Genomic DNA, 24750 nt, shown 5'->3' with positions numbered 1-24750 from the left:
TAAAAGGGACCTTAAGAGCATCTTTTCACAGAAAGTGTGGTGTGTGCGTGGGATAAGCTAAGAGAAGAGCTGTTGGAGGCTGGTACAATTACAACATTATAAAGGCATCAGGATGGATATATGAGTAGGAAGGGTTTGGAAGGATATGAGCCAAATGTTGGCAAATGGGGACCAGATTTATTTAGGATATCTGGGAGGCATGGACAAATTGGACTTAAGAGCCTGTTTCTGTGCTGTACATCTCTGTGACTCTGTGACTCTATGGTACATATTACAGATGTTTAATAAATAAATGTATCAGATGGAATTTATGACATTGACAAATACACTGTTGCACTGGTAGAGGTCAATGTGTGGGAGGAGCTGATACAGATACTTTTAACAAAACATTGAAAAGGTAGTGGCTTAATTCAAATATATTAAGTAAGAAAAGGAGTGTTTTCTGTTATGCAGATCTCCCAGTCAAGTAGGCCACCAATATGCTCTAGGAACTGTATCACCAAATTCAGAAAATGTGATCTGGGGGAGGGAAATACCTTTATTTAGACATAAGGTTTATGGGGTTCAGACATTTTATTAAACAAAGATTCAAAATATGTAATTTTGGTGTGTAGGGTTTCTTCTTTCTTTATACTATACATAATGTTACCTAGGCAGAGGAACAAAATCCAACATTTCCAAGTTTGCTGATGATATAAAAACGCTGGGAATTTGAGTTGTAAGGAGGATGCAAGGAGGCTTCACAGTGAACGTGACAAGTTGTGTGTGACGCATGGTAGATACAATATAACATGGACAGATATGAAGTTATACACTTCAGTATCAAAAACAGAAAGGCAGCGTATTATTTACATGGTGATATATTCGGAAGTGTGGACGTAGAAAGGGATCTGGGGATCCTTGTATACATGTTCATGAAAATAACCAGTGGGTGTAGCGTGCAATTAGCAAGACAAATGGTATGTTGGCCTTTATTGCAAAAGCATTGAAGTTTAGAAGTAAGGATGCCTTACTGCAAATACACAGGGCCTTGTGTAGGGAATATAGCATACAGTTTTGGTCACTCAACCTGAGATGATGACCTTACCATAGAGGGAGTGCAGCATAGATTCATTAGACTGGTTCTGGGGAGGCAGGACTGTCCTGCCCTTGGTTCATCTGTCTCTGTATTGGTGTTTAGAAGAAAGAGAGAGGACCTGGTTGAACTGTATAAAATTCTAACATGCTTCGACGGACTAGATGTAGGGAGGATATTGTACCTGAGAGAAGTGTCTAAAACCTGGTGTCACAGTCTCAAGATACGAGATAGACCATTTATGCCTAAGATGAGGAAATATTTCTTTACTCAGAGTGTGGGTAATCTATGGAATTCACTCCCATGGAAGGCTGTGGAAGCCAGGTTGCAAAGTTTACTTAAGAAAGAGATGATACATTTTTAGATATTAAAGGCATCTAAGGTTATGGAGGGAAAGTATGAATGTTACATCAAGGTAGAGGATCTGCCATGATCATATTGAATGGCTCAGCAGGCTTGGAAGGCCAAAAGGCCTACTTCTGCTCCTAGTTTCTGTGTCCTATAACTTTAATGCATTCTCCATGACCATTTCGATACTTACACTTTTTTTAAAAAGAAAAATAATTAATCTTTTGTTCAGTCTTGTCAAGCCAAGTTATGCTTCATTTACCTCAAAACTATTTTACAGAAATGAACTTTGTTTTACATGAAAACACTGATCTTCTTGGAATAGAAAATTTTATCGAGTCACTAAAAGCACACCAGATCTGCATAGATTAGTCAGAGGAAAGCTGCTGAAATCAGTGGATAGTTGGAGAACCAGAGGACATTGGTTCAATGCGATTGCTAAAAGATTTATGGTTATGGTGTGGAATGCGTTATTTGAGAGGTTAACAGAGGGAGAAACAGTCATTGCTTTCAAAGGAGCATTGAACAAGCATCTGAGGAGAAAATATTCACAGGGAAGGAAAGTGGGATGAATTGAATTGCTCATCCGGGGAGTTGGCATGGATGTAATGGCTTCCTTCTGTGCCATAACCATTGCAGGAATCAATATGATTTTGATTTATGAAACTGCATTTTAATATTCAAGGTAGCAATTTATTTTTAAACTATTTCACTAAAATAACCTTTCTGGTGTTTGGTTGAAAGATTTTCATATTTGCAAATTCAATTTAGTTGTATGAACGCCAGTATATTGGCTGATAAACCTGTCTTCTGTGATTTAGGCTTCTGAAAGCAATTCAATCTGTTCACACATGATACTGTAGCTTAAAGATAGAATAGATTTATGAATTTTACTGGGGCAATGAGTTTTGCTACTTGCTTTTGTAGCACCGTCCATTCTCTGTCACATTCATTAAAGTGTTAAAACAAAGCCACTTTACTGGTGATATTCAGAGAAGCATTTATTCATCACATGAATCTAAAATAAAGTCAGGACTGAACAGTTTGCAAAATCCTGCTACCTGATAATAAGTATGATGATAAATGTGAGAATTTTACATTCAGGATTATCCACCTTCGTGACGTCTTTCTATCTTTGCATTGGAAATCTATTCCTTGCAGACCCCAGATGTATCTCATAAGTTCAAAAGATGTCTTTTATTTAGTAGATTGAGACAAATGATGTAAGTTATGCAAAACCACTTTCAAAACATTATATTCGAATATGTAAATTTACAACAGACAAGGAAGTCATTCAATCTCCCAAACTCGCACTAGCCGATTGGTCACCATCCAGCCTACTCCCACTTTCCATTTAAGAACCATAAGAACCACGGATACTGTAAATTAGGAACAAAAGCAGAAGTTGCTGGAAAAACTCAGTAGGCATGGCAGCATCTGTGAAGAGAAAATCAGAGTTAACATTTTGGGACCAGTGACCCTTCCTCAGTCTGAAACCCAAAACGTTAACTCTGATTCTCTCTTCCCAGGTGCTGCCAGACCTGCTGAGCTTTTCCAGCAACCTCTGTTTTTGTTTCTAGTTTCCAAGTCTTAATTTCTGTTATTTGTTTTGTTAGTTATAGTCCCTTGATTGCTGAGCTATGCTCCTGTTAGAGGCAGTGAAAGGTTTTATCTCTATCACTGTTTGAGGGCTAAATTCTAGACTGCCTCAGTGAAAAGGATTCTCCACCACTTTGGCTAACCCTTCCTCCAATTACTTTTATGCCTTAGACTGTCTGCTAGGGGAATGAGTTTATGTGGACAGCATGATGGCTCACAGTGCCTGGGACCTGGGTTCAATAATGGCCTCAGGCAGCTGTCTGTGTGGAGTTTATACGTTCTCCCCGTGTCTGCATGGATTTCCTCCAGGTGCTCCGGTTTCCTCCCTTGTCTAGAGATGTGCAGGTAAGGTGGATTGGCCATGCTGAATCGCCCTCAGTGCCCAAGGATCTGTAGGTTGGGTGGATTAGCCGCAGGAAATTAGGAGATGGGGAGAGGAGAGGAGGGGGCAGGAGAAATGGGTCTGGGTGGGATATTCTTTGGAGGGTCATTGTGGACTTGATGGGCTGAATGGCCCGCTTCCGCCCTGTAGGAATCCTGTGATTTTATGATTCTATAAAACAGATCTATACTATCCAGTCTATTTAGGCTCTTCAGAATTTTGTATGGAATTTTATTTGGGTGACAGTAAGAGCCAGGAAGGGGTAGGGCCTGTTAGCTGGGAGAAGGGGACAGGGCCGGCGTTTTATCTAGGCCAAAATGGTTGGGCGAGTGGGTCTGGCCTTTTGTTTAGGTAGTCATCTCCCTGTTGAGCCCAGGATTGGGTAGAGTTATTGTGGGGGAAAGAAGGAAGCAGCAAGGGAGTTGGAGAATCAGGTAGGCCTCAGAAAATAGAGGAGACAAAGTGCTGCAAGGATTTAGAGGCACTTGGAGCCTGCCAGTTGGTAAAGGAAACATAGGGACTGTGAATGTGATGGGTTCAAATAGAGGGGTGCAGGGCATATGGGTGATTGAGAGAGAGAGAGTGAGAGAGAGAGAAGTGGTTGGCAAGTGGATGGAAGAGAGAGCAAAGCTGCAAGTGGTTTGTGAGAGAGGGAGTCGCTGCAAAGAATAGTTTTCAAGCTGTCAACAAGAAAGCTGTATGCTGACCGTAAGCCAGGAAGACTCAAAATCTCTTTGGGAATGAATTACTTTGCAATGAATGTGAAATCACAACTTAAGGTTCCATATGTTTTGGAGTTACTATATGGGGAAAATACAGTGGAGACTATTGTACTGAGCACTGTCAGTTGTTAAATTTAAATATGAGATTGAGATTGCAGACATAGTGAAGAGGGTTGCAGCTGCTGGGTTAAAATATCTCAGATTTGTGATGGAAATGGATTAGCTGTGACCTCATCAATCTGGAGTCTGTGTTAAGGATAATGGCTTTTACATAGATAAATATCTGTCAGTTATCTTGAAAAAACAGATGTTGCTCACTTATTTGGGTTTATGGTCATTTAAATACTGTATTGGTGAGGAAATTAATGCACAGCTTGGATACTATGGCTAATAAAGGGCTGATGATTATAGAAGATATTGATGAATTGATCGGTTGATTAGAGCGCAGGACAGGCATGCTCCTGTGAAAATGAAGGACAGGAATAGCAGGATTTAAAACCATTAGATGACGAGGTAAATTTCAGCTTGGTCAAGAAAATATAAACTGGGCCCAAACTCGCCTCAGCTGCCACCTCCATGAATTCCCACTGGACACTAGTTGCCGGGAGCCCAAACTCGCCTCTACCGCAACAGCTGTGCGTCAGTGCTGGGACCGCTTCGTTGATGTAGAAGCTGCCAGGAACCCAACATCACCTCCAACACCACAGCCAAAAGTTTGTACTGCTGGGCCCATTCAGATCCATGCTACTGTGCCCGCTCACTGCCACCAGTGCATCATCACAACAAAGCTCTTCAGCAAGGAGCAAGTAAAATCAAAAAGACAAAAGAAATAAAAAAAAACAAGAAAGGAGAAAAAAAAGAAAAGAAACTAAGAGAAAATGGACTGCACAAGCCCCTGGCTCAGAAGCCCTACTCCACCACCATCTTACCCACATTAGTAGTGGCTTTCATGGACTTGTGTTCGCCCTATATTCAAACAAGTTGTTCTTCTCAATTTCCCTGTAAATCCATGCGGAATGTAGACTCTTAACTTCAACTTGTTGATGAGCTTGGACACTTTTATTCACTCCTTGTAGTTGCTTTACTGGTGAACCCAAAGTGTTCATTCCCTTAATTACACAACTGGGAGATTGTTCCTTAATTTACATGAGACCTTTCGCTGGCGCTGATGATCCTTTCTTGGTAGATGATGAAATGAAATATCCTAAATGAACTTGAGTGTTCCCAGCATCTGACATCAGATTTGAGTCTGTCATAATAACTTGTTCTGCAGGCTGAACAACTTCACTTAAAGATTCATCAATGAAGCTTACTTCATTTGTTTCTCTTTGCCAACTCTTGTCATGAACATGACTGACTCTGAACATGCTTCACTCTTAATAAGAGTGGAAAATATTCATGCCAACCCTGTTTAGTCACAGGTTGTAATATATATGGTATATACTTTATATAATATTTCACACATAACATGAAATGATACTCTTCTATCACTTGCATTCTGTTATGAAGGTAGGAACCCTCATAAAATCCTCTACTCGATTTCCTTTGACTAGTCATTTGAAGATTTGTTGATCAACAAAGACCATTTCCTTGACATGTGATTCCATGACAGGCTGCTTCTTGAACAGTTGTGGTATGATTGGCTGTTTCTATGCCAGTTCTCTATTAGCTAACTGGTTTAACTGTACCTGCCATTGGAATCAGGCTGAGGTCAGGACATGTATTTGTGTGAAGAGTGACAGCTCATTACTGAGAAGTGTGCGTACATTTTCTATTACCGATGCCCCTTGTGTCTCACAGTTCCTTGTCGCATACCTTAAGTCTCAAAAGCTGTGCTGTCTGGACCATTTAATTTCACTGTTATTGCAGTAAACACTGTTTCTTTTAACATGATGCATATCAGATCACAATGACATGGGTATCTGTATCAAGCTTAAAATTACTGAGATGTCCATTGGCATGAATATCTACTTGCCAAAATAATTAGCTTGGATCACCTATTTCCCAGAGGACCATCCTTCCCAAAATGTTCACCTCATTACCTCAATTGGAGGAATGAAGGTTGTTGAGACCTCAAGTCAGAACTAGGACAATGGGGAAATCCAGCAGGTCCTGCCGTTATATGACACTCAGGCACTTCTTTGCACTCTCCAACACTCATTCACTCACTCACTCACACACTGTTCACTCTGTCAAAATTCTCACTTATTTGGTATCCCATTTTGAGCTTGAAAAGCTTCAAGTTTTGATTTCCATGGCCGATAGTGTTTTCAACTTACTGCTCAAAGATGCCCGCACCCAGGTTCCAATTTATGGGAATTTCCCCCCATCGTGTTGATGACATCTGCCTAAAGTGCCTGATCTGCTCAATCTTGCTCATGTACTTTATGTTCAGCCAGCGCACCAGGTTCTGTCTTAGCGAGGTTGTAACAGGGACGACGAGTATGTCTCTGGCAATTTCTATGGACAGATCCCTCAATATCTGTGTTACATAGATTGTGGCAAATACACATTTCACTCAACTTTTGCCAAAGCATCTTGTTATTACGTCTAGGCATTAGATTGGGCAACTTGTCCAGTAACTTCAACATGCCTCCCGGTGACAATGACGTTGTGGGTTAGGATGGAATGGTGGGTATTGGTGGTACACTTGGGTTTTGCACCCAGGCAGGCAGTCCTGCTACTCTGGGTCTTCTCCATATCCCAGGAATTGGGGGAATGTATTCCACTTTAAAAGATCTATGAATCAATTCACTAGGCCACTATTAGACTACAAAGCTTCTTCTCCTGGTGTGCTCCAATCTATTTCATCTCTGCCATTCCATTCAGGAGGTCGGGCTGTTGGCTGTGGTTCAACAGATGGTAGTACAGCCAGCATTACTTTGGCTACCTTTTGTCTCTTTATTAATCGATTAATGTGTTTTGTTCATTCTACGCGAGTTGAAAGCACTGATGTTAAGGTCTTACCTTCTTTGTCTTTCTTTTCTTATTTTGCTATATTCTCTTCATGGGGTTCATGGGGTTCCAAAATGTTTTAATTTTATGGCCAAGAAGTTTATTGCGTTTTCCTGCACGGAATTGTATGAGGGATCCCACCAGTCTCTAAGCTAGTTCCTTCTCTCCCGTGACTGCTGTTTTGCTATCTACTCTCTTTGTAGGATTAGCAAGTGGGCAGTTCTGAGGGCCCCGACCCCTCCCTCAAGATGTGATTTGGATCCTTCCTGCACAATTATTTATCAGGTATTACTGGGTCACACCAGTCCATCCATTTCAGTTAAGCCCTACACATTTTTGACAACCCTCAGAGTTCCCCTGCTCTTCCCTTAAGGTGTGACTAGAAGTGTCTCCCAGTCAACTTTAGCCATCCAAGAGGACCCCCACCTTTCAATCAAGGAGTGCCTCAAGGTGGCCAGTGACTATGTCATGAAGTCGCGACATTTATAACTCTACCACCTCCTGCTCTTTGATACTGAGTCAATCCTTTTCAGGTTCAGATAGGAGATTGTGAGGAGATACCGAACAAGCTGAGGTTACAGGTTGCTATGAGTACAGGATACTTGTGTAGTCTGGTCCATGCTTCATGGATCTGACTGATCATGCCAAATTAATAGGGCAGAATGACGAAACAAATCAATCAACACCAAGGTCTACTTCAGGCATCAAAGAGTTTATTATTTTGCACAATAAGGTAAGGAGAAAGCCTCTGGCAGTCCAGAGACATTTCCACAAAGGAAACATGCATACTTTTGTTCTGAAGAAGGGTCTAGGCCCGAAACATCAGCCTTCCTGCTCTTCTGATGCTGCTTGGCCTGCTGTGTTCATCCAGCTCTACCCTTGTTAACCCAAAATACAGTGATAGTCTTTTATTGTTGCATCTCAAATCTGTGCACCCATGAGGTTCTGTGGGCCATCAACAGCAATAGAATTGTACTGCAACACAATCTGTGGCCTCATGGTTCACTCTACCATCAACCTCCAGGCAGGAGATCCTCCCCAGTTCAGTGAAATATGCCAGGAGCAGCACCAGAGCTACCTCATAATGAGGAGTCAACCTGATGAAGTTACAACACAGGACTATTCGTATGTCAATAGGAATTGCAGTATGCAGTAGACAGACCAATACAATCCCACAACAAGCCAATCAGATTTAATCACTTCAGTGGTAGACAATTAAATAACTAACTGGGAGAAAGCAGCCCAAAAATCCCCATTCTCAATGATAAGGGAGCCCAATACATTAGTTTAGAAAGTAAGTCTGAAATATTTGCATCCATCTTCAACCAGCAATGTCAACTGGATGATCCCTCTTGACCTCCTTGAGGTCCAGCTTCATAGACGGCAGTTTTCAACAAATTTGTTTCACCTGATATGATATCTAAAAATATCTGAAAGCAGTGGACGCTACAAGGGCTTTGATAATATTTCCACAGGAGCACTAAAAACATGCTTCAGAGCTACCCTAACCCCTAATCGAGTTACTCCGCTAAAGTTACACCACTGGCATCCACCCAACCATAAAGAAAATGCTCAGATATGCCCTGTCTGTGTAGCTCACACACCATGAATGAGTGAAAATGAATTCCCCCACCTCTGAAGTTAAACCTACCTGGCAATATTATTTTTGCTGTGCTGTTCCTTCTTTTAAAGACATTCAGTTCTGCAGTATAAAAGTGCTGCTTCATTCTCCATGCTTTGATCATTTTGATTCAGTTGAATAACAATTTTATTGCTTTGTACTGCTGTACTGGAGGGATTTCCTGTGTTGGAACTCTCAAAATGGAGGATTCCTGCCTTCCGCAGCAAAACTGCGACATGCCTGCTTCTCCGCTAGTAAAATGAATGATACCCACTTTTTCATTAGCAACGTGGATGCTTTCCATATTTTCTAGCTGAATAAACAATTCCTGTTCTGTTAAGGGCTTTATTGAATGAATCCCAATGTTTTTGGCTTTAAAGATAATTCTTTATCTCTTAACCGTTTTCCTGAATGAACCCCTTTACCTGTGGCCCTATAAGGTGTCTACCGTTCCTTGAAGTGATTAGGCTAGATTTTGTTCACTATCTGTTGTGCTATAGCTAATAACGGCCAGTGCCTTAATAGTCATTGATGAGTTCTGCCGTCTGCACTCTGAATCCTTCCTCTCTTTGCTGCAGTTTAAATTCTGTATCACCATCTCTTTATGTGTCTTCAGTGGTTTCCTTACTTTTTTCTATTAGTATTTGCTTACTTTGGCTTCTAAATCACCCCTATACTGCTTTAATTCTGGCTTAGCCTTGTTCCCAGTGCTGCAATCTCATTTTAAAATTACTTCTGTTGCTCTTGATTTCTCTTACCATTGCCATGCCTCTTGATACTTGCCTGCCGTGCTGGCAGCCCACTCCCTCTGAGCTGTGGTCCTTTTAGCTGCCTCATCTTGCGTGGTATTTTTATTAACAAGTTCTTCCACTTGCCTACCAGGGATTTCAATTTTATTTACAGCATCTGTGATGTGTCTTGGCTTAACCTTGATTTGTTCCCACAGTTCATCATCATCCAATGTAATTGCTGATGGCCAAGTGTGATGAGTGTGCCGGCTCCAGGTAGCTTCTAGATCACACTGGTCCTGTCTGTCAGTAGATTCTACCTCTTTGAGCCTTGCCACAAGTTGCTCTTCTGCAGGCTTCTGGAGTGTTCACCTCTTCCAACTACTGGTTGCCTGCAATGGTAGTTCTCTTCGAATTGTGCCTGAAATGTTCTTCTGAGTTCACTGAAGCCTCTGGTACTGCTCACCATGTTGTGTGATGAGTGCTCACTAGCAACATTCTCTATCAGCTGCTGGCTGCAGCTCCAGAAGCCACTGTCTCTCATGGACCTTTTTGGGCCGGGCAGTCCAACGAAAGCTAGATGGAATGCTGCTCACCTTAGCTCATCATGTATGAGCTACCTGGACTATTGGTCACCGTTAGCTAGATTTGCTCTACAAGTTTCCTTTTAGATTGAGATCTATGTGGCCTACACAGTCTTGTATGGTGGAGAAAAACTATGTGTTAGTCTAATGAGAAGAGATTCTTATTTTAAACAAGATATAGTTTATTGCATGATGGCAACCATATACAAGTTGCATTGGTGTTTTGAACATATAAGGGAAACCTAGCTGATTAATTGCTTCATATGACTTTCTTTCCTTCTTTCTTCAAAGTGGAATGTGTGATGGTTATCAGTATTTATCTCTGTGGAGGGATAAAAATGTCCCCGCTCTAACTGAGTATTACATTTCTCAATATGTAGTCAGAAGAACATCCTGCATAACCGTATTGTAATTTCAATAAATGTTTAACCTACCCCTCACCAATGCCACCACCCCCACCCATGCGCCCGCATAGACACACACACACGCGAGTGCGCGCACACACACACACACACACACACACACACACACACCCTGTCTACCGGCCCCAGCTTTGTACATCAGAGCCTTGGCCACGTCACCATTCTACAGCAGCTTCCTCGCCATCACTGCCAGGAAGAAGCTATTTTAGGAAGCATTACTGGGGTGAAACAGGGAGGGCATTCTCCATGCCTTGTCTTTACTGTAACTGTCTGAGCATTGCCAAGAACTATGAGTGCTTCTCAAAAAAATCAAGACTTCAGATTTTTGCAAGGCAAGGTAAATTCATCCTTTAGACCTTTCAAGTCCACATATTCAAGCCATCTTCATCTTGTTACTTAACTTACATGTTAATCCTATTGCTCTCCATGTACCTATGACATATATTTGTGAGACTGTAACATCTACCTTGGCCATTCTACAGCTCTGTTAATATGTCAGTAGGGATAAATTAAATGCCAGTGAAGTTAGGATTGACATTATGGTCAATCATAACAAAACAATTCCATTTACGATATACAATTTGTCATAGTTAAATAGCATTATTTATGGAAACATTGTGGATATATATCAAAATCTAATCCAACCTGTTTTATTTTAAACTAGATTATTGTGGGGTTATTTTTAACAGCTATGAATTAGAGTAACTAAATTCTCATGGAAATATGTTATATTTTTCTCTCTCTTTGTCTCTCCCATCTTCCCTAGGGAATGTATATCAAATCAACATATGATGGGTTACATGTAATAACTGGAACAACTGAGAATGTAAGTTGTATTCTCCAATGATTTTTGCATTACCGAGCAATAAGAGATTGCATGTATAAATTTAATTTAGCTATGACCATAAACTACTGTATTAAAACAACATCTGGATGTATTAGTGAAATACTTGGAAGGATACTCGATGGTGATTGATGAATTCGACTTTCTGTTATAATGATAAATGATAACTAATTTTTAAACATAGTTTGGGTAAAATAAGCATTTGATTCGGAGGAAGAATTGATTATTATTATTTTCAAATACTTAAACACAGATTTACAACCTTTGCTTGGCATAGGTGCCATCAGGGCTATTGATGCTTTTGAAGTATTCAAACGTGAAATTTGTTTACATGTAGATGTAACATGCTTTATGTAAATCAATGTTGAGAGGTAGAGTTTTGCAATGAGTTCACAAATGTCCTCCAAATGCTATAAATTAGATTCAAATTTAATCTTGATTGACTGTATGTAAATAATGCTTCTTGGCTATGGGAATCATTTGTGTGCTATCCAAAGAAAATTGAAAAATTTGCAATATCAAATCATTTTGTATTAGCTAAGGGCTAAAGTTCATTGTTTTATGTCCAAATGGCTGAATAATGGACAAAGAGAAAAAGAAAATGAGCATAGGACCCCATTGAGTTAAACAAATAGAGGTTTTCCCTTGCATTTGACCAGTTCTACTAAACTAATTATCATGCTTTTTGATGAATACCTGGATTATTGTTTGATTCACCAACACCAATGCCTGCCATCTTGTTGAGGAAGACATAAAAATGAACACTGTCTTGCTACCCTGATATTTTTGAAGAGAATTTGGGCTCTGGACTAAATGCCAAGGGTTTTCATGTTCTCATTAGGATTTGTATTACAACTTCTTCTTTCTCTGCAGTTAAGCTAGCTCAACAGATATAGCAAAATAATGGCTTTTAGCAGAAATTACTTCTTGATATACAATTTGAGTGACTATTACATTAGTCCTGTGGTGATATTCAAATAAATGATAGATGATCGGTGTATGCAGAAATAGGATGGAGCGTCCACTAAAGCCCTCACTTATTTTAGATGGACTGATAAAGTACAGCGCTGTGAACTTAAATTGCTGAAATCAAACGTTGCCGAAAAATATCATAATTTAAGCCTTATTAAAAATTTAAAAATGAGCATTACAGTTAGCAATCTAGATTATTTGTTCATAACTTGCACAAATATAAAATTGGACTCCAACTCCGGCATTCTTCGTGGCATCTCATTTCAGTGCAATGGAGTATGAAAAGCTGTACCAGAGATTTAATGGTTTTCTGTTTAAAAAATCTATTCAGCAGCACCGTACTGCTAACTGCACAGGAAGTGACTAGAAATTTCTGTGTAAGCAAATAAGACCATAAGACCATAAGACATAGGAGTGGAAGTAAGGCCATTCGGCCCATCAAGTCCACTCCACCATTTAAATCATGGCTGATGGGCATTTCAACTCCACTCCCCTGCACTCTCCCCGTAGCCCTTGATTCCTTCTGAGATCAAGAATTTGTCGATCTCTTCCTTGAAGGCATCTAACGTCTCGGCCTCTACTGCACTCCATGGCAATGAATTCCACAGGCCCACCACTCTCTTGCTGAAGAAATGTCTTCTCATTTCCATTTTAAGTTTACCCCCTCTAATTTTAAGGCTGTGCCCACGGGTCCTAGTCTCCCCACCTAACAGAAACAACTTCCTAGCGTCCACCCCTTCTAAGCCATACATTATCTTGTAAGTTTCTATTAGATCTCCCCTCAGCCTTCTAAACTCTAATGAGTACAGTCCCAGGATCCTTAGCCGTTCACCATACAGTAAACCTACCATTCCGGGGATCATCCGTGTGAATCTCCGCTGGACACACTCCAGTGCCAGTACGTCCTTCCTGAGGTGTGGGACCCAAAATTGGACACAGTATTCTAAATGGGGCCTAACCAGAGCCTTATAAAGCCAAATGATATCTGGCAAGAGGTAATTTTATGAATAAGGAGATGCGTCTGGGATTAAATTGCATTCTAAGTCAGGTACGATATCTACTATAAAAACAAAATATAATGGATGCAAGAAATCTGGAATAAAAACAGACAGTGCTGGAAAATCTCAGCAGGTCTAGCAGCATCTGTAGATAGAAAAGGGAAAAATATGTTTCAATTCAAATGGGGTCAATAAATGTGGAGCTGGCAAAGCAGAGCAGGTCAGACAGCATCCAGGGAGCAGGGAAGTCAATGTTTCAGGCCAAAAATGATTCTTCAGAACTGCAAGGAAAAAGGTGATTTTGTGACATTGGAAAGGGGAAGGCAGAGGTAGAACAACAGGAATTTCTGGTTTATGTTTGAGGATAGCAAATATTAATAACAAAGCTATCATGGAAAAAAATGCAATTAAGTGATGAGTATTTCAGTGAATGTTTCAATGACAGAATAAAAATCAGCTCTGATTGAAAGTATAAACATTAAAAGTTGGACACAGACTGGCATTTGGCAAAAAAAATCAGAACGGAACAGAGAATTCATGATCTGAAGATGATGAATTCAATATTGAGTCCAAAAGTCTGTGAAATGCCAAACCAGAAGATGAGGTGTTGTTCCTCCAGCTCACATTGAGCTTTGCCAGGACATTGTAGCAGACCAAGGACAGAAATGTGTGTGTAAGAGAGAGAATAACACAAATATATGCAATTGGCAAGCAACTAGAAGATTAGGATCATGCCTGTAGACTGAGTGTTCTGCAAAGTGGCCACCTGTTCTGCATCTGATCTCCCCAACACAGTGAAGAGCACATCATGAGCAGCAAATGCTATGTACTAAATTGTAAGAAGTACACATATACCATTGTTTCACTTGGAAGGAGTGTTTGTGGACTTAGATATTAAGGACAGAGGAGCTAAAATAGCAGACTGAACACTTCCTGCAATTTCATGAGAAGGGGACAAGATGTAAAGGATATTGGAGGAAAGGGCCAGAGTGCTGCGGAGGGAACAATCACTTCAGAATGCACACAGGAAGATATGCATCTCTCCTAATCTGCAGATGGTGACTGTGTGAATGTGAAAATACTATATCCAGCTGCTGTACATGCTTGATGCTCTTACAAACCTATTTCGCACTCTCTCTTAAGTTTAGAATCTTGTAATTGATTTAATGGACATGCTTAAATGAATAAAACCATTCAATGGCTACAAAGTATTTCTACTAGTGGGAAAATCTAGATAGGAGTACAGAAAGTTAGAATCAGGTTTAGGACTGAAACCAGAAAGCCCTTTTTTGCATAAAGAGTCGGGTAAATTTAAAATGCCTTTCCCGTAGCTCAGGCAATTGAAATTTTCAAGTTTGACAAGCTGACATTTTTATAAGTCAAGGATGTTGAAGAATATGGATCAAAAAGGCAGATGTATTGTTTGAAGTTTCAGAATAACCATCATCCAAATGAATGGGGAATTAAACCTGAGGGCCTGAATGGCTTACACATACTTTTCAACATACTTGAAATGTAAAGTATTTCATTTTTCTCAGAAATATTCCTTCTTTTAATCTGTATTTTTAACTTGAAACCATTTATATTTTTAGGGAGCTGCTATTTCTAATATACATTTTAGCTATCGAAAATTCTGTTTTTATGTTTGATTTAAATCCTGCAGAAGTTGTTCTTTAAAGTAGATTAATACGTAGTTTTAATGTAAAATGTTGATCAATTGTATTGTCACTCGAAAAACAACTTTAACAAAAAGGGAAATTGATGCTTTTCATGGTCAATTGACAATTGGAAATAAAAACACAACAATTATTTTAAACGTTATTAGAACTATCTTGAATGAACGTATCAGATCATTCTTTCATGAAATTATGGCATTGCAAAAGTATGTACTCACTGTGAAGTGGATGGTGAAAAGGGAAGAAACTAATTTTCAATTTAGCTCATTATGATGATTTGGAATGCACTGCCTGAATGTATGGAGAAAGTAAATTATTCGATTGGTTTCTGAAGGAAATTAGATAAATACTTAACGAGAGATTTTCTGATGTCTGGGAAAAGATTAGGGGAAGTGAGACTAATTGGTAGCTCTTTCAGAAAGCTGGCACAGGCCCAGTGGGTTCGATGGCCTCATTCCAGGCTGCATGATTTTGTGAAGTAGCTGCTTGATTTCACCAGCTTCACAATGTTCCAGAAACAGATATTAAAACATGAGGTTTTAGATTTTATCCCAGAATTCTCACTACTTTGTACTAAGCAGTCACATCGTAGCTCTATTTTTCAAATGCATAATTGAATAGGCACCTTATCCTGAAGAGTACCTGTGGATTACTTGCACCAGTCTGGTCATGACTACGAGAATGCAAGTGTTCCAGGACACAATATCTGCATTGCTGTAATCAATTCCCTCTGCCACCTTATCCAATAACAAAGTACGTTGCATGAACATTTGACTGAAACTGGACAGAGTGCCCACTATTAACCTAGGTAGCAGAAATGGCAGTGGCAAAATGGCAATTCCCTGTCAGGATTGCGAAGCCCTCTTTAACAACATCTAGACATTTGCGCCAAATTTGGAACAGGGGTCCCACAGACTTGTTAAGTAACAGGCTGACATAGTTATATAGATTAACACACTACAAATAATGTCCCATTTACCACCACTAATATCCAGAGAGTTGTCCTGACCCATCAAGAAGGGTATCAGGGTGCAGAGTGTATTTTCAGTTGGGACATCAATGTCCATCACCAATAATAATGTGACAGCACCATTACTAATCAAGGTGCTATCATCATAAAGGATATAGCTGCTAGTCTGGTTCTTTGGTGGTGAGTAACCAGTAAGAGAGAGATTCTTACTTGACCTCATCCTCACCTCTACCTGTGACAGTTATGTCTGTACATGACACAACCAATAGGAGTCGTCTTGTAGACAAAGTTTACTCTTCACATTGAGGATACCCTTCATCTTGATTCATGGTCCCACCAATATGCTAGATTGGATAGATGTTGAACAGGTACAGCAACTCAAAGCTGAGTATCCATGAGGTGTTCTTGACAATCACAAGCTGCAGAATTATTTTATAACATCATCTGTAACCTGATGGCCTGGAATATCCTCCACTCTACCACTACAGTCAAGCTGGGAGATCAGTCCTGGTTCCCCGAAGAGGCAGGCCACTCAACTCTTGATCTCATTGCTTAGTCCAAACATGGACAAAAGAGCTGTACTTCAGAGATGAGATGTAAGTGACTGTCCTTGATACCAAAGCAGCATTTGACTGAGTGTGGCATCACGGATCTCTGGGGACATTGGAATGAATGGGAATCATGGGGGAGAAAAGCTCAACTAGTCATTCATGGCACAAAGAAGAATGGCTGTGGTTGTTGGAGGTCAGTCACCTCAGCTCCAGAACATCTCTGCTGGAGTTCCTCAGCATAGTATCCGAGCCACAACCTTTTTCAACTGCTTCATCATTGCCCTTCCCTCCAATCTAAGGTCAGAGTGGAGTTGTTCACCAACTATTACACAATGTTCAGCATCATTTTCCCCTTCTCAGATTCTCAAGAAGGCAATGTTCAAATGCAGTGAGACCCGGATAACATCCTGAATTGGGCTAATAAGAAAAAAGTAACGTACATGCCGCACAAGTGCCAAGCAATGAACATCTGTAACAAGACAGAACCTAACCATCATCTCAAGACATTGAATGGTGAATTGCTGAATTCACCATCATCAACACCTGGGAGGTATCGTGGACCAGAAACTGAATTGGACCAGCTATATAATACTGTGGCTACGTCAGCAGGTCAGAGGCTAGAAATTTGCCAGTGAGTAAGTCGCATGTTGTCTTCCAAATACCTGTTCACCAAAGTCACTATTCATGAATGTGATGGAATACAGTCCACCTGCCTGGATAGGTGAAACTCCAACAGCACTCAAGGCGCTTAATACCATCCAGGGATACATCAGCCTGCTTGATTGGCATCCTACCCAGCACCTTTAGTATTCATCCCTTCATCACCAATGCACAGTGGCATCATGTGTATGAGACACACTGCAGCAAATCACCAGCGTTCCTTCGACACTATGTAACATTTCAGGTTGATGATCTTCCAAGTTAGGGGCTTCTGCATTTTGTGAAGCAATTACAGCAGCAGAGAAAGGTGACAAAGACAAAAATACAAATGTCTGTGAGAGGTGAAATCTTACAAAGAAAGAAGTTGAAAAAAGCTAATGGTGGATGACAGGAAGACACAGTGTTGAAACAAAAATGAAGCAAAAAGTGGATTGAGGAAATTTAATTGTAAATAGAGGAAGCATTATAAAAGCCTGTTAACTGAAAATGGGGAGTACTTATGATCCAAAATTGTTGAACTCAGAATTGCGTGCAAAGTGGACTTTAGACTTGCAACAGTGCTAAGTATGTCTGGGTGAGGTGAAGTATATAAATGTTAGGTATGGGTCCTGATAAATAGAGATTGTTGGTGAGTGAATCATGAGATTGTTACGAACTGGACAATTCATAGAATCCCTACAGTGTGTAAACAGGCCATTCAGCCCAACAAGCCCACACTGACCCTCATAGCATCCCACCCAGACCCATCCCCCATAACCCACTTAATCTGCAAATCCCTGAACACTCTGGGCAATTTAGCATGGCCAATCCACCTAACCTGCACATCTTTGGACTGTGAGAGGAAAACGGAGCACCCGAAGGAAACCCACGCAGACAGGGGGAGAATGTGCACACTCCACACAGACAGTCAACTGAGGCTGGAATCAAACCTGGGACTCTGGTGCTGTGAGACGACACAGCAGTACTAACCATTGAGCCACTGTGCAACCCATGAGACCACTAGTGCAGTTGGTAAGGTATGGGTTCTGAGCCGCATGCACTGACCCTGACCAACCATGCGAGATTGTTAAACTTCTTCCTGCACTGTAGCCATGATTTTGAGGTTGTAATCTTGCCTTTCATCTCTACTATCCTCTCTCTCTCATGGCATTACTTTCCGAATGTAAATGTGGGTGTTCCTGCTGCCACCCATAGGTACAGATTAACTCTCCTTCATTTTGTCTTTCTAACCAAAATCTCCAGTCAAGAAAACCTGGTGCTCACACTCAACGTTTGTTGATTAGTGAACAACATAGTATTTCCAAAAGATCTTCCCACCCTTGAGCTGAAGTCAAGCTTTATGTACCTTGGCATTCAAAATATTGCCAACGTGTGCAGCAACAAACATGAGCAGTGGAGAAACCAAGCACTTTTTTTTAAATTACATTTCAGTCAACATGCAAGAATCAGTTATCAGCCATTGTCAGGAGGTACCTAATCTTCAATTCAAATAAGTGTCTTCTCACTTGTTCCTATTGAATAATTATATATCTTCATTGCATGAAGGCATGATTTTTGACTGACTTTTCATACAAGAGGAAGACAGTGACTGAAGTAATTTACAGTTACATTACAAAATAGAAAAATGTCAATTATTTTTATTTTTGATTCAAATAGTGAAGCAAAAAGCATGATACCTTAAATTGAGTAGGTGCTGGTAGTAATTATGTGAAAAATACTTCAGCCCCAAACTTACAATATACCTTAAATATAGTAATATAAGTATCAGCACATTTGTACCTATTGTTGCTTTTATTCTAACTTTGTTATTTATTTTGACGACTTTTAAGTATTCAATGGCTTTGCTAACAAGAGAGTCTGAAATTTTATATTCGCAGGTTTCTTAAGGAATGTAGTACTATCTGTGTTTTGGGTGTTCCTGAGATCTGTGATATTAGAAGTATAGACTTAGTGCCTCCATGTACGTTTGAGTTAGGGTCTTGAGATCTAGAAGTATTCAGAATGGGCTGTCAGGGTTCCAGGAATACTGGAGGATAGAATTGCCTGGAAAAGGAACCCGGAAACTAACAGTATGACGCTGGAATAGTGGGAGTTTGATAATGAGGACAGTGAGCCCCATGTGTTACTTTTAGAAGAAGTAGGGAGGAAACCTGAGAAGATTTTGGAATATTGAAGGCTCCTGAGCATTGGAATTTTTATTGGGAACCAAGCCATTTGGAGGACAAGGCCTCAAGAGAACTCCATTTGCCCTTCTTGAATCATATGCCCCTATCCAAGTTGTGCCTGTACATCTGCAACACTGGCATCTGTCTAATAAAGTGGAAAATTGTCAGGGAATGTCCTTTCCACAAAAATTGAAACAGATCCAACCTGACCAGTTGCCACCCTATTTGTCTGCCTTCAATCATCAGGATTATGATGGAAGGGATGGCAATAGTGTTATTAAGTCACACTTGTTTATCAACAATTTATTTGGTGATGCTCTCTTTGGGTTCTGGCAGGGCCACTCAGCTCTGACCTCATTACAGCTTTGATTCATGGATGAACAAAAAGCTGAGTTCAAGAGGTGAGGTGAGAGTGACTACCATTAATGTCAAGGCTGCATTTAACTGAGTATGGCTTCCAAAAGCCTGAGCAAAACTGGAGTCAATGTGAATTGGTGGAAATTGCTCAATTGGTTTACGTCATGCCTAGTACAAAACAAAATGGCTTCCTTGTTGGAGGTCAATTGTCTAATCCCAAGGCAATCATTGCAGGAGTTCCTCAGGAGTAGATATTTTCTAATCAGTCTGTGCAGAGATGTTAATACGCATCTGTGGAACAGATGGGACTTGAACTTAGGTTTCCCAACTCAGAGGCAGGACACTGCCACTGTGCTATAAGAATCTAGTTCCTCAGGGCCCTCAGTCTTAGACCGAAGCATCTTCAGCTACTTCATCAATGACCTTCCTTTCATCATAAAATCAGAAGTGGGGATGTTCGTCCAATGTTCAGCAACATTTGCAACTCCTCAGATACTCAAGCTGTCCGTGGCAATATGCAGTAAGACCTGGACAAAACCTATGCTTGGGCTGATAAGTGGCAAGCAAATTTTGCGCCACCTAAGTGACAAAAATGCCAGCTCCAATAAAAGTAAATCGAACCATTGGACCTCAATGTTCAAAGACATTACCATCATTGAATCCGTTACTAATAACATATTGGCAATACCAGTTGACCAGAAACTGAACTGGACATCCCATATAAATTGTGTGGCTATAACAGTAGATCACTTACTACAAGCTAATCTCCTGCCTCCCCCGGAATTATCTGGCATCTATAAGGCACAAATCAATGGTACACGGTGCTGCCACTGCACATCAGATGGGATGCCAATCAAAAGGACTATTTTGTTCTGGACTGTGTTAAGTTTCTTGAATGTTGTTGGTATACTTTCCCCTTGTCTGGAATGTGTGCGATACCAACAACATTCAAGAAACTTAACACAGTCCAGAACAAAATAGTCCTTTTGATTGGCATCCCATCTGATGTGCAGTGGCAGCACCGTGTACCATTTGTGAGATGCTCTGCAATACCTCAATGAGGCTCTTTCAACGGCATCTTCCAAACTTGTGACCTTTACCACATAGAAGTACATGAGCAACAGATAAATGAGCAACAGATAAATTGGAACACTATCACCGGCGAGTCCCTCATCCAATTCACACACCATCCTGTCTTGGTGTCGGATTGCTTTTCCTTCACTGTTGCAGGGTCCACATCCTGGGATCTAACTACATTCTGGATATCCTTACACAGCAGAGGTTGCAGGGGGTCAAGACGGCAGCTCATCACCACCTTTTTCCGAGTAATTAGAGAACAGGCACTGTGTCTAGCATATCTAGCCTGTCTAACAATGCCCATAACCAGGAATAACTACCTTTTCCTCCCGATTCCCTGCACTTCCTTTGCCCACGTGTAGTATTCCTGTTATGCAACTCTTTGTAATTGTCAGTTGCTTACTATTTTTAAGTTATTGTCTTCATGAAATTAAATATTCTGCTTTATAAAGCTAATGAAAAAAAGCATCACGAGCAGATGGTGCCAAATTTCTTGTTTTACTGGCTCATGCCAACAGTGGACTATAAATGGCTTGTGTATGTATGAGTCACACAGCACTATGCAGCCTTTTATTAAGATAGGTATTCATTTCAAATTGTTCCTCACAAAATGCCGGAGTACCCAAGTTTGATACAGTAAACTGTTGGCCCTTGACTCTTTGAATTGGATTATTTTAATACTAAATATATACGAATGATAGAAATGATTTTCTAAAAGAAAATATTTTTACTACCTGTTTTCTTTTATAAGCAGCAATGAATAATCAGGAGTATTTTATTATTCATTTTCTTACACAACAAAAACTTACAATGCTCACAATAGCTGAATATGTTTTCCTGAGAGGAATTTGGAATAGTGAAGTGTACTTACTATGAATTAATCAGTTACCTAAATTTAAATCAGCAAGAATTACATTTTCAGCATCTTTGAGTTTTTTTTTCTGAAAGTGGAAGGTTTATCTTCTCATAAGAAATGGCAAGATATCCTTCTGTTTTTCTGCATTTGCTGATGTACAGATTGCATTCTGGAATATTATTACAGTTGCACATGCTGAGAATGTACAGACAGAATGGAAAATGTTCTTATCTACTGCAGAACTGTAAGGTTAAGGCTTTAGTGGTACAGTCATGCATTCTCACATTTGAGCCAGGCATTCTTAGTTCAAGTCCCTCCCCACCCAGAGTTTGGCATAATATGTCTGAACAGGTTAATTTTAACGAAAGAATTGTGTGATTGAAGTTCTGCTTCTTGAGTGAGGCTCAAGGAGCCAAGTAAAAATGATAGAGAAAATATTAAAAGACAATTTAAATATGCTATAATGATTTTTTGATTGCTTTTTAATTTGTGTTTTCTTTTAAAAAATAATTCAGGAATTAAAAGATGACTATTCTCTTTGGAAAGAAAATGGCATGTGGAAAGAGGTTCAAAGATTGGAACATATGCTACGCCGTGCTACCAGGCTATAATTTGCATTTGTGAGCTGCAAGCTGTCTTAGTTGTGGGAAAAAAATGTAAAAGTACGACCAAGCAGTTATTACCTGATAAGGACACAGTTGTGATGAGTGGTCCCATAGTCGCTGGTCATGTGTTATTTTTGAATGGAAAATTCGCAGCGTAGACCACTATTAACAATATGTAGAATATTTCTGTTCAGGAATCCCAAAATCTGAGATCCAAGACAATTAGATCTTAATAGAGGGGTCAGGGAGGAGATTGGGAGTAGAAGCTGTGTAGTAATGAAGTCACAGCTGAAATACGTAAAGTTGAAATATCACATGTATCTTTATACTTCTTCCAAATATTAACGTTATAACAATTTAAGATTCACCACAGCTGCTTAACAAAGGTTGTTTATTAGAAAGAATTACAGATGTGGCTGTGAATAATCTTCATTACATTACTATTAAAGATGGAAGAAAGAAAACCATGTGAATCCCAGTGTACAAGCAGCTATTAATTGATTGTTTTTTCAGCAGTTGGCATTTCAGGAAAGAAAATCATGTTAGACAATCTCAATGCCTATTGAAGCAGCTGAGTAATATTTTGCTAAGCATGCAAATAGGACGCCTTTTCCTGTCAATAGTAGTGATCAGCTAAAGTGCACTCGGATGCTGAAAATACCATCAGTTAGGCACTTTGACAGTTCTGGGATTGGAGCAGCATTTCAACAAAAACTTGTTTGGTACCTTTAAAGAGTTAACATCCTAAGGTGCATCATGGGAGTACAACAGAACAACATTTAATGTCATAAAGTGATAATTGGACAGGTAATCAAACACTTCATCAAAATGTTAGGTTTAAGGGGCATCTTAAAGACGGAATGGGAGATGGAGAATATTCAGGAGGGGATTGAAAAGCTGGCCACCAATACTAGAACAAATAAAACTAGAGATTCTTCGGAGGCCAGAACATGAGTGCAGATATTCTGTCAGTCTGAAGGACTAGAGGAGATTACAGAGATAGACACGCATAAGAACAGAAGTAGGCCATTCAGCCTGTCAAGCCTGTTCTGCCATTCAGTATGATCATAACTGATCAAACATTTATATACCTTTTACTAACACCTACCCCACTTCCTGTAACACTGGTAATTGGAAATTTACCAATCATCACTTTGAACATATTCAAATTCTGAGCCTCTCCCCTGAGGGAGAGAGTTCCCAATGTTTACAACCCTCTGAGTAAAAAAAATTCTCCTAATCTCCTAGGTGGCATTCTCCCTTATTTTTAAACTGTGACTCCTATCCGGACTCCCCAACCAGAGGAAATATCTTACCTGTATCTACCCTGTCTATCCTTCAAAGTATTTTGTAAATTTCATTGAGATCACCTCCATCTCTTTGAAACTGTAGAGAACACAGTTCTGGTTTGCCTGGTCTGTCTTCAAAGGACTGTTCCACCATCCCAGGAACAAGTTTCGGCAACCATGGTTGCATACTCTTTCTGGCAAGAATATCTTTCCAGGGAAGAGGAGACCCAAACTGCACACAGTATTTTAGGTGCAGTCTAACCAAACTCCTATGCAATTGAAGCAAGATACCAATACTCCTGTACTTAAATCCTCTTGCAATGAAGCCTAACATTCCTTTAGCTTACAGCGCCAATATGTTAGCCTTCAATGAAGTATCAACAAAAACACTAAGACCCTTTCCAACATCCTATGGAAGGATTTAAAAACCAGGATGTGAATTTGAATATTGAGCCTTTTCTTAGCCAACAGCCGATGTTAGTGTCAGCAAAGACAGTGCTGAAGGTAAATAGATATTGGAGTAAATTGAAACATGAGGAACAGAGTTTGGAATGGCCTCAATCACAAAGATCACCACTAACCCAAGCAGAATAAACTTGTTTAAAGTAACCTTTCAGATAATGCAGATGTATTTTATCTGATAATTCTTTCTTTTAGAATTATTTCTATTTGAAAGAAAGGATCTGTTTAGTAGGTTGCAAGTTTTAGTTTTGAATGAAGTCAATGGCTCAAAAAGCAACATGGCTACTGCAAGCTGGAATAAAGATGCCTGATTTTTATTAATTAGATTTATTTTATTTGATGTTGATTAATTCTGCTTCCAGATTTACTTTAATTAGAACTATAATGCATTTCTTTTAATGTTGCAGTGCTGAAAATCTATATAATCAGTCACTTCACTGTTTCCGGCCTTCTATTTTACCTTGTCATAGGGTCAAGGTTTTTAAAAGATAAAGCAACTATTGTTTTAAATTGATTACCTGAAACTGTCAAGACAGCAAGTTAAAAACTCTGAATATGTTGCCATTTTATGCATTGTTTAGCAATAAATGAAACTAGTGAGTTTTGAGAAGATTTGAAATGAAACTTTATACAGAAAATTACCATTTTAAGTGACCTGTCGGCATGTTTCATCAACATCAAAGGCTTCAACTTATCTTGACATTTTATTAGGTTTTCTAATAATATTCATTTATAGTCTGTTACGTGATTAGAAGGAAATATCCAGAATGTTAATTCATGAAACAGCTTGAGATGCTTATTGTCTTTGAAATAGTTTACATTTTCAGGGGAT

General features: G+C 39.7%; 1 protein-coding gene across 7 annotated transcripts in view; it reads left to right on the top strand.

Annotated features, from left to right (window-relative positions):
- The window catches only part of cnksr2a (connector enhancer of kinase suppressor of Ras 2a), a 473904-nt gene that overhangs the window by 186253 nt on the left and 262901 nt on the right, over window positions 1-24750 (top strand). For all 7 annotated transcript variants that reach the window (XM_048541088.2, XM_048541090.2, XM_048541087.2 and 4 more), the window contains exon 7: window positions 11203-11262. In XM_048541088.2, coding sequence (XP_048397045.2) covers window positions 11203-11262 — 60 coding nt within the window. The remainder of the gene's footprint in view (window positions 1-11202; window positions 11263-24750) is intronic.

This window comes from Stegostoma tigrinum, chromosome 12 (assembly GCF_030684315.1).
Source record: "Stegostoma tigrinum isolate sSteTig4 chromosome 12, sSteTig4.hap1, whole genome shotgun sequence".
Lineage (NCBI taxonomy): Eukaryota > Metazoa > Chordata > Chondrichthyes > Orectolobiformes > Stegostomatidae > Stegostoma > Stegostoma tigrinum.
This window is presented reverse-complemented; position numbering and strand designations above follow the sequence as displayed.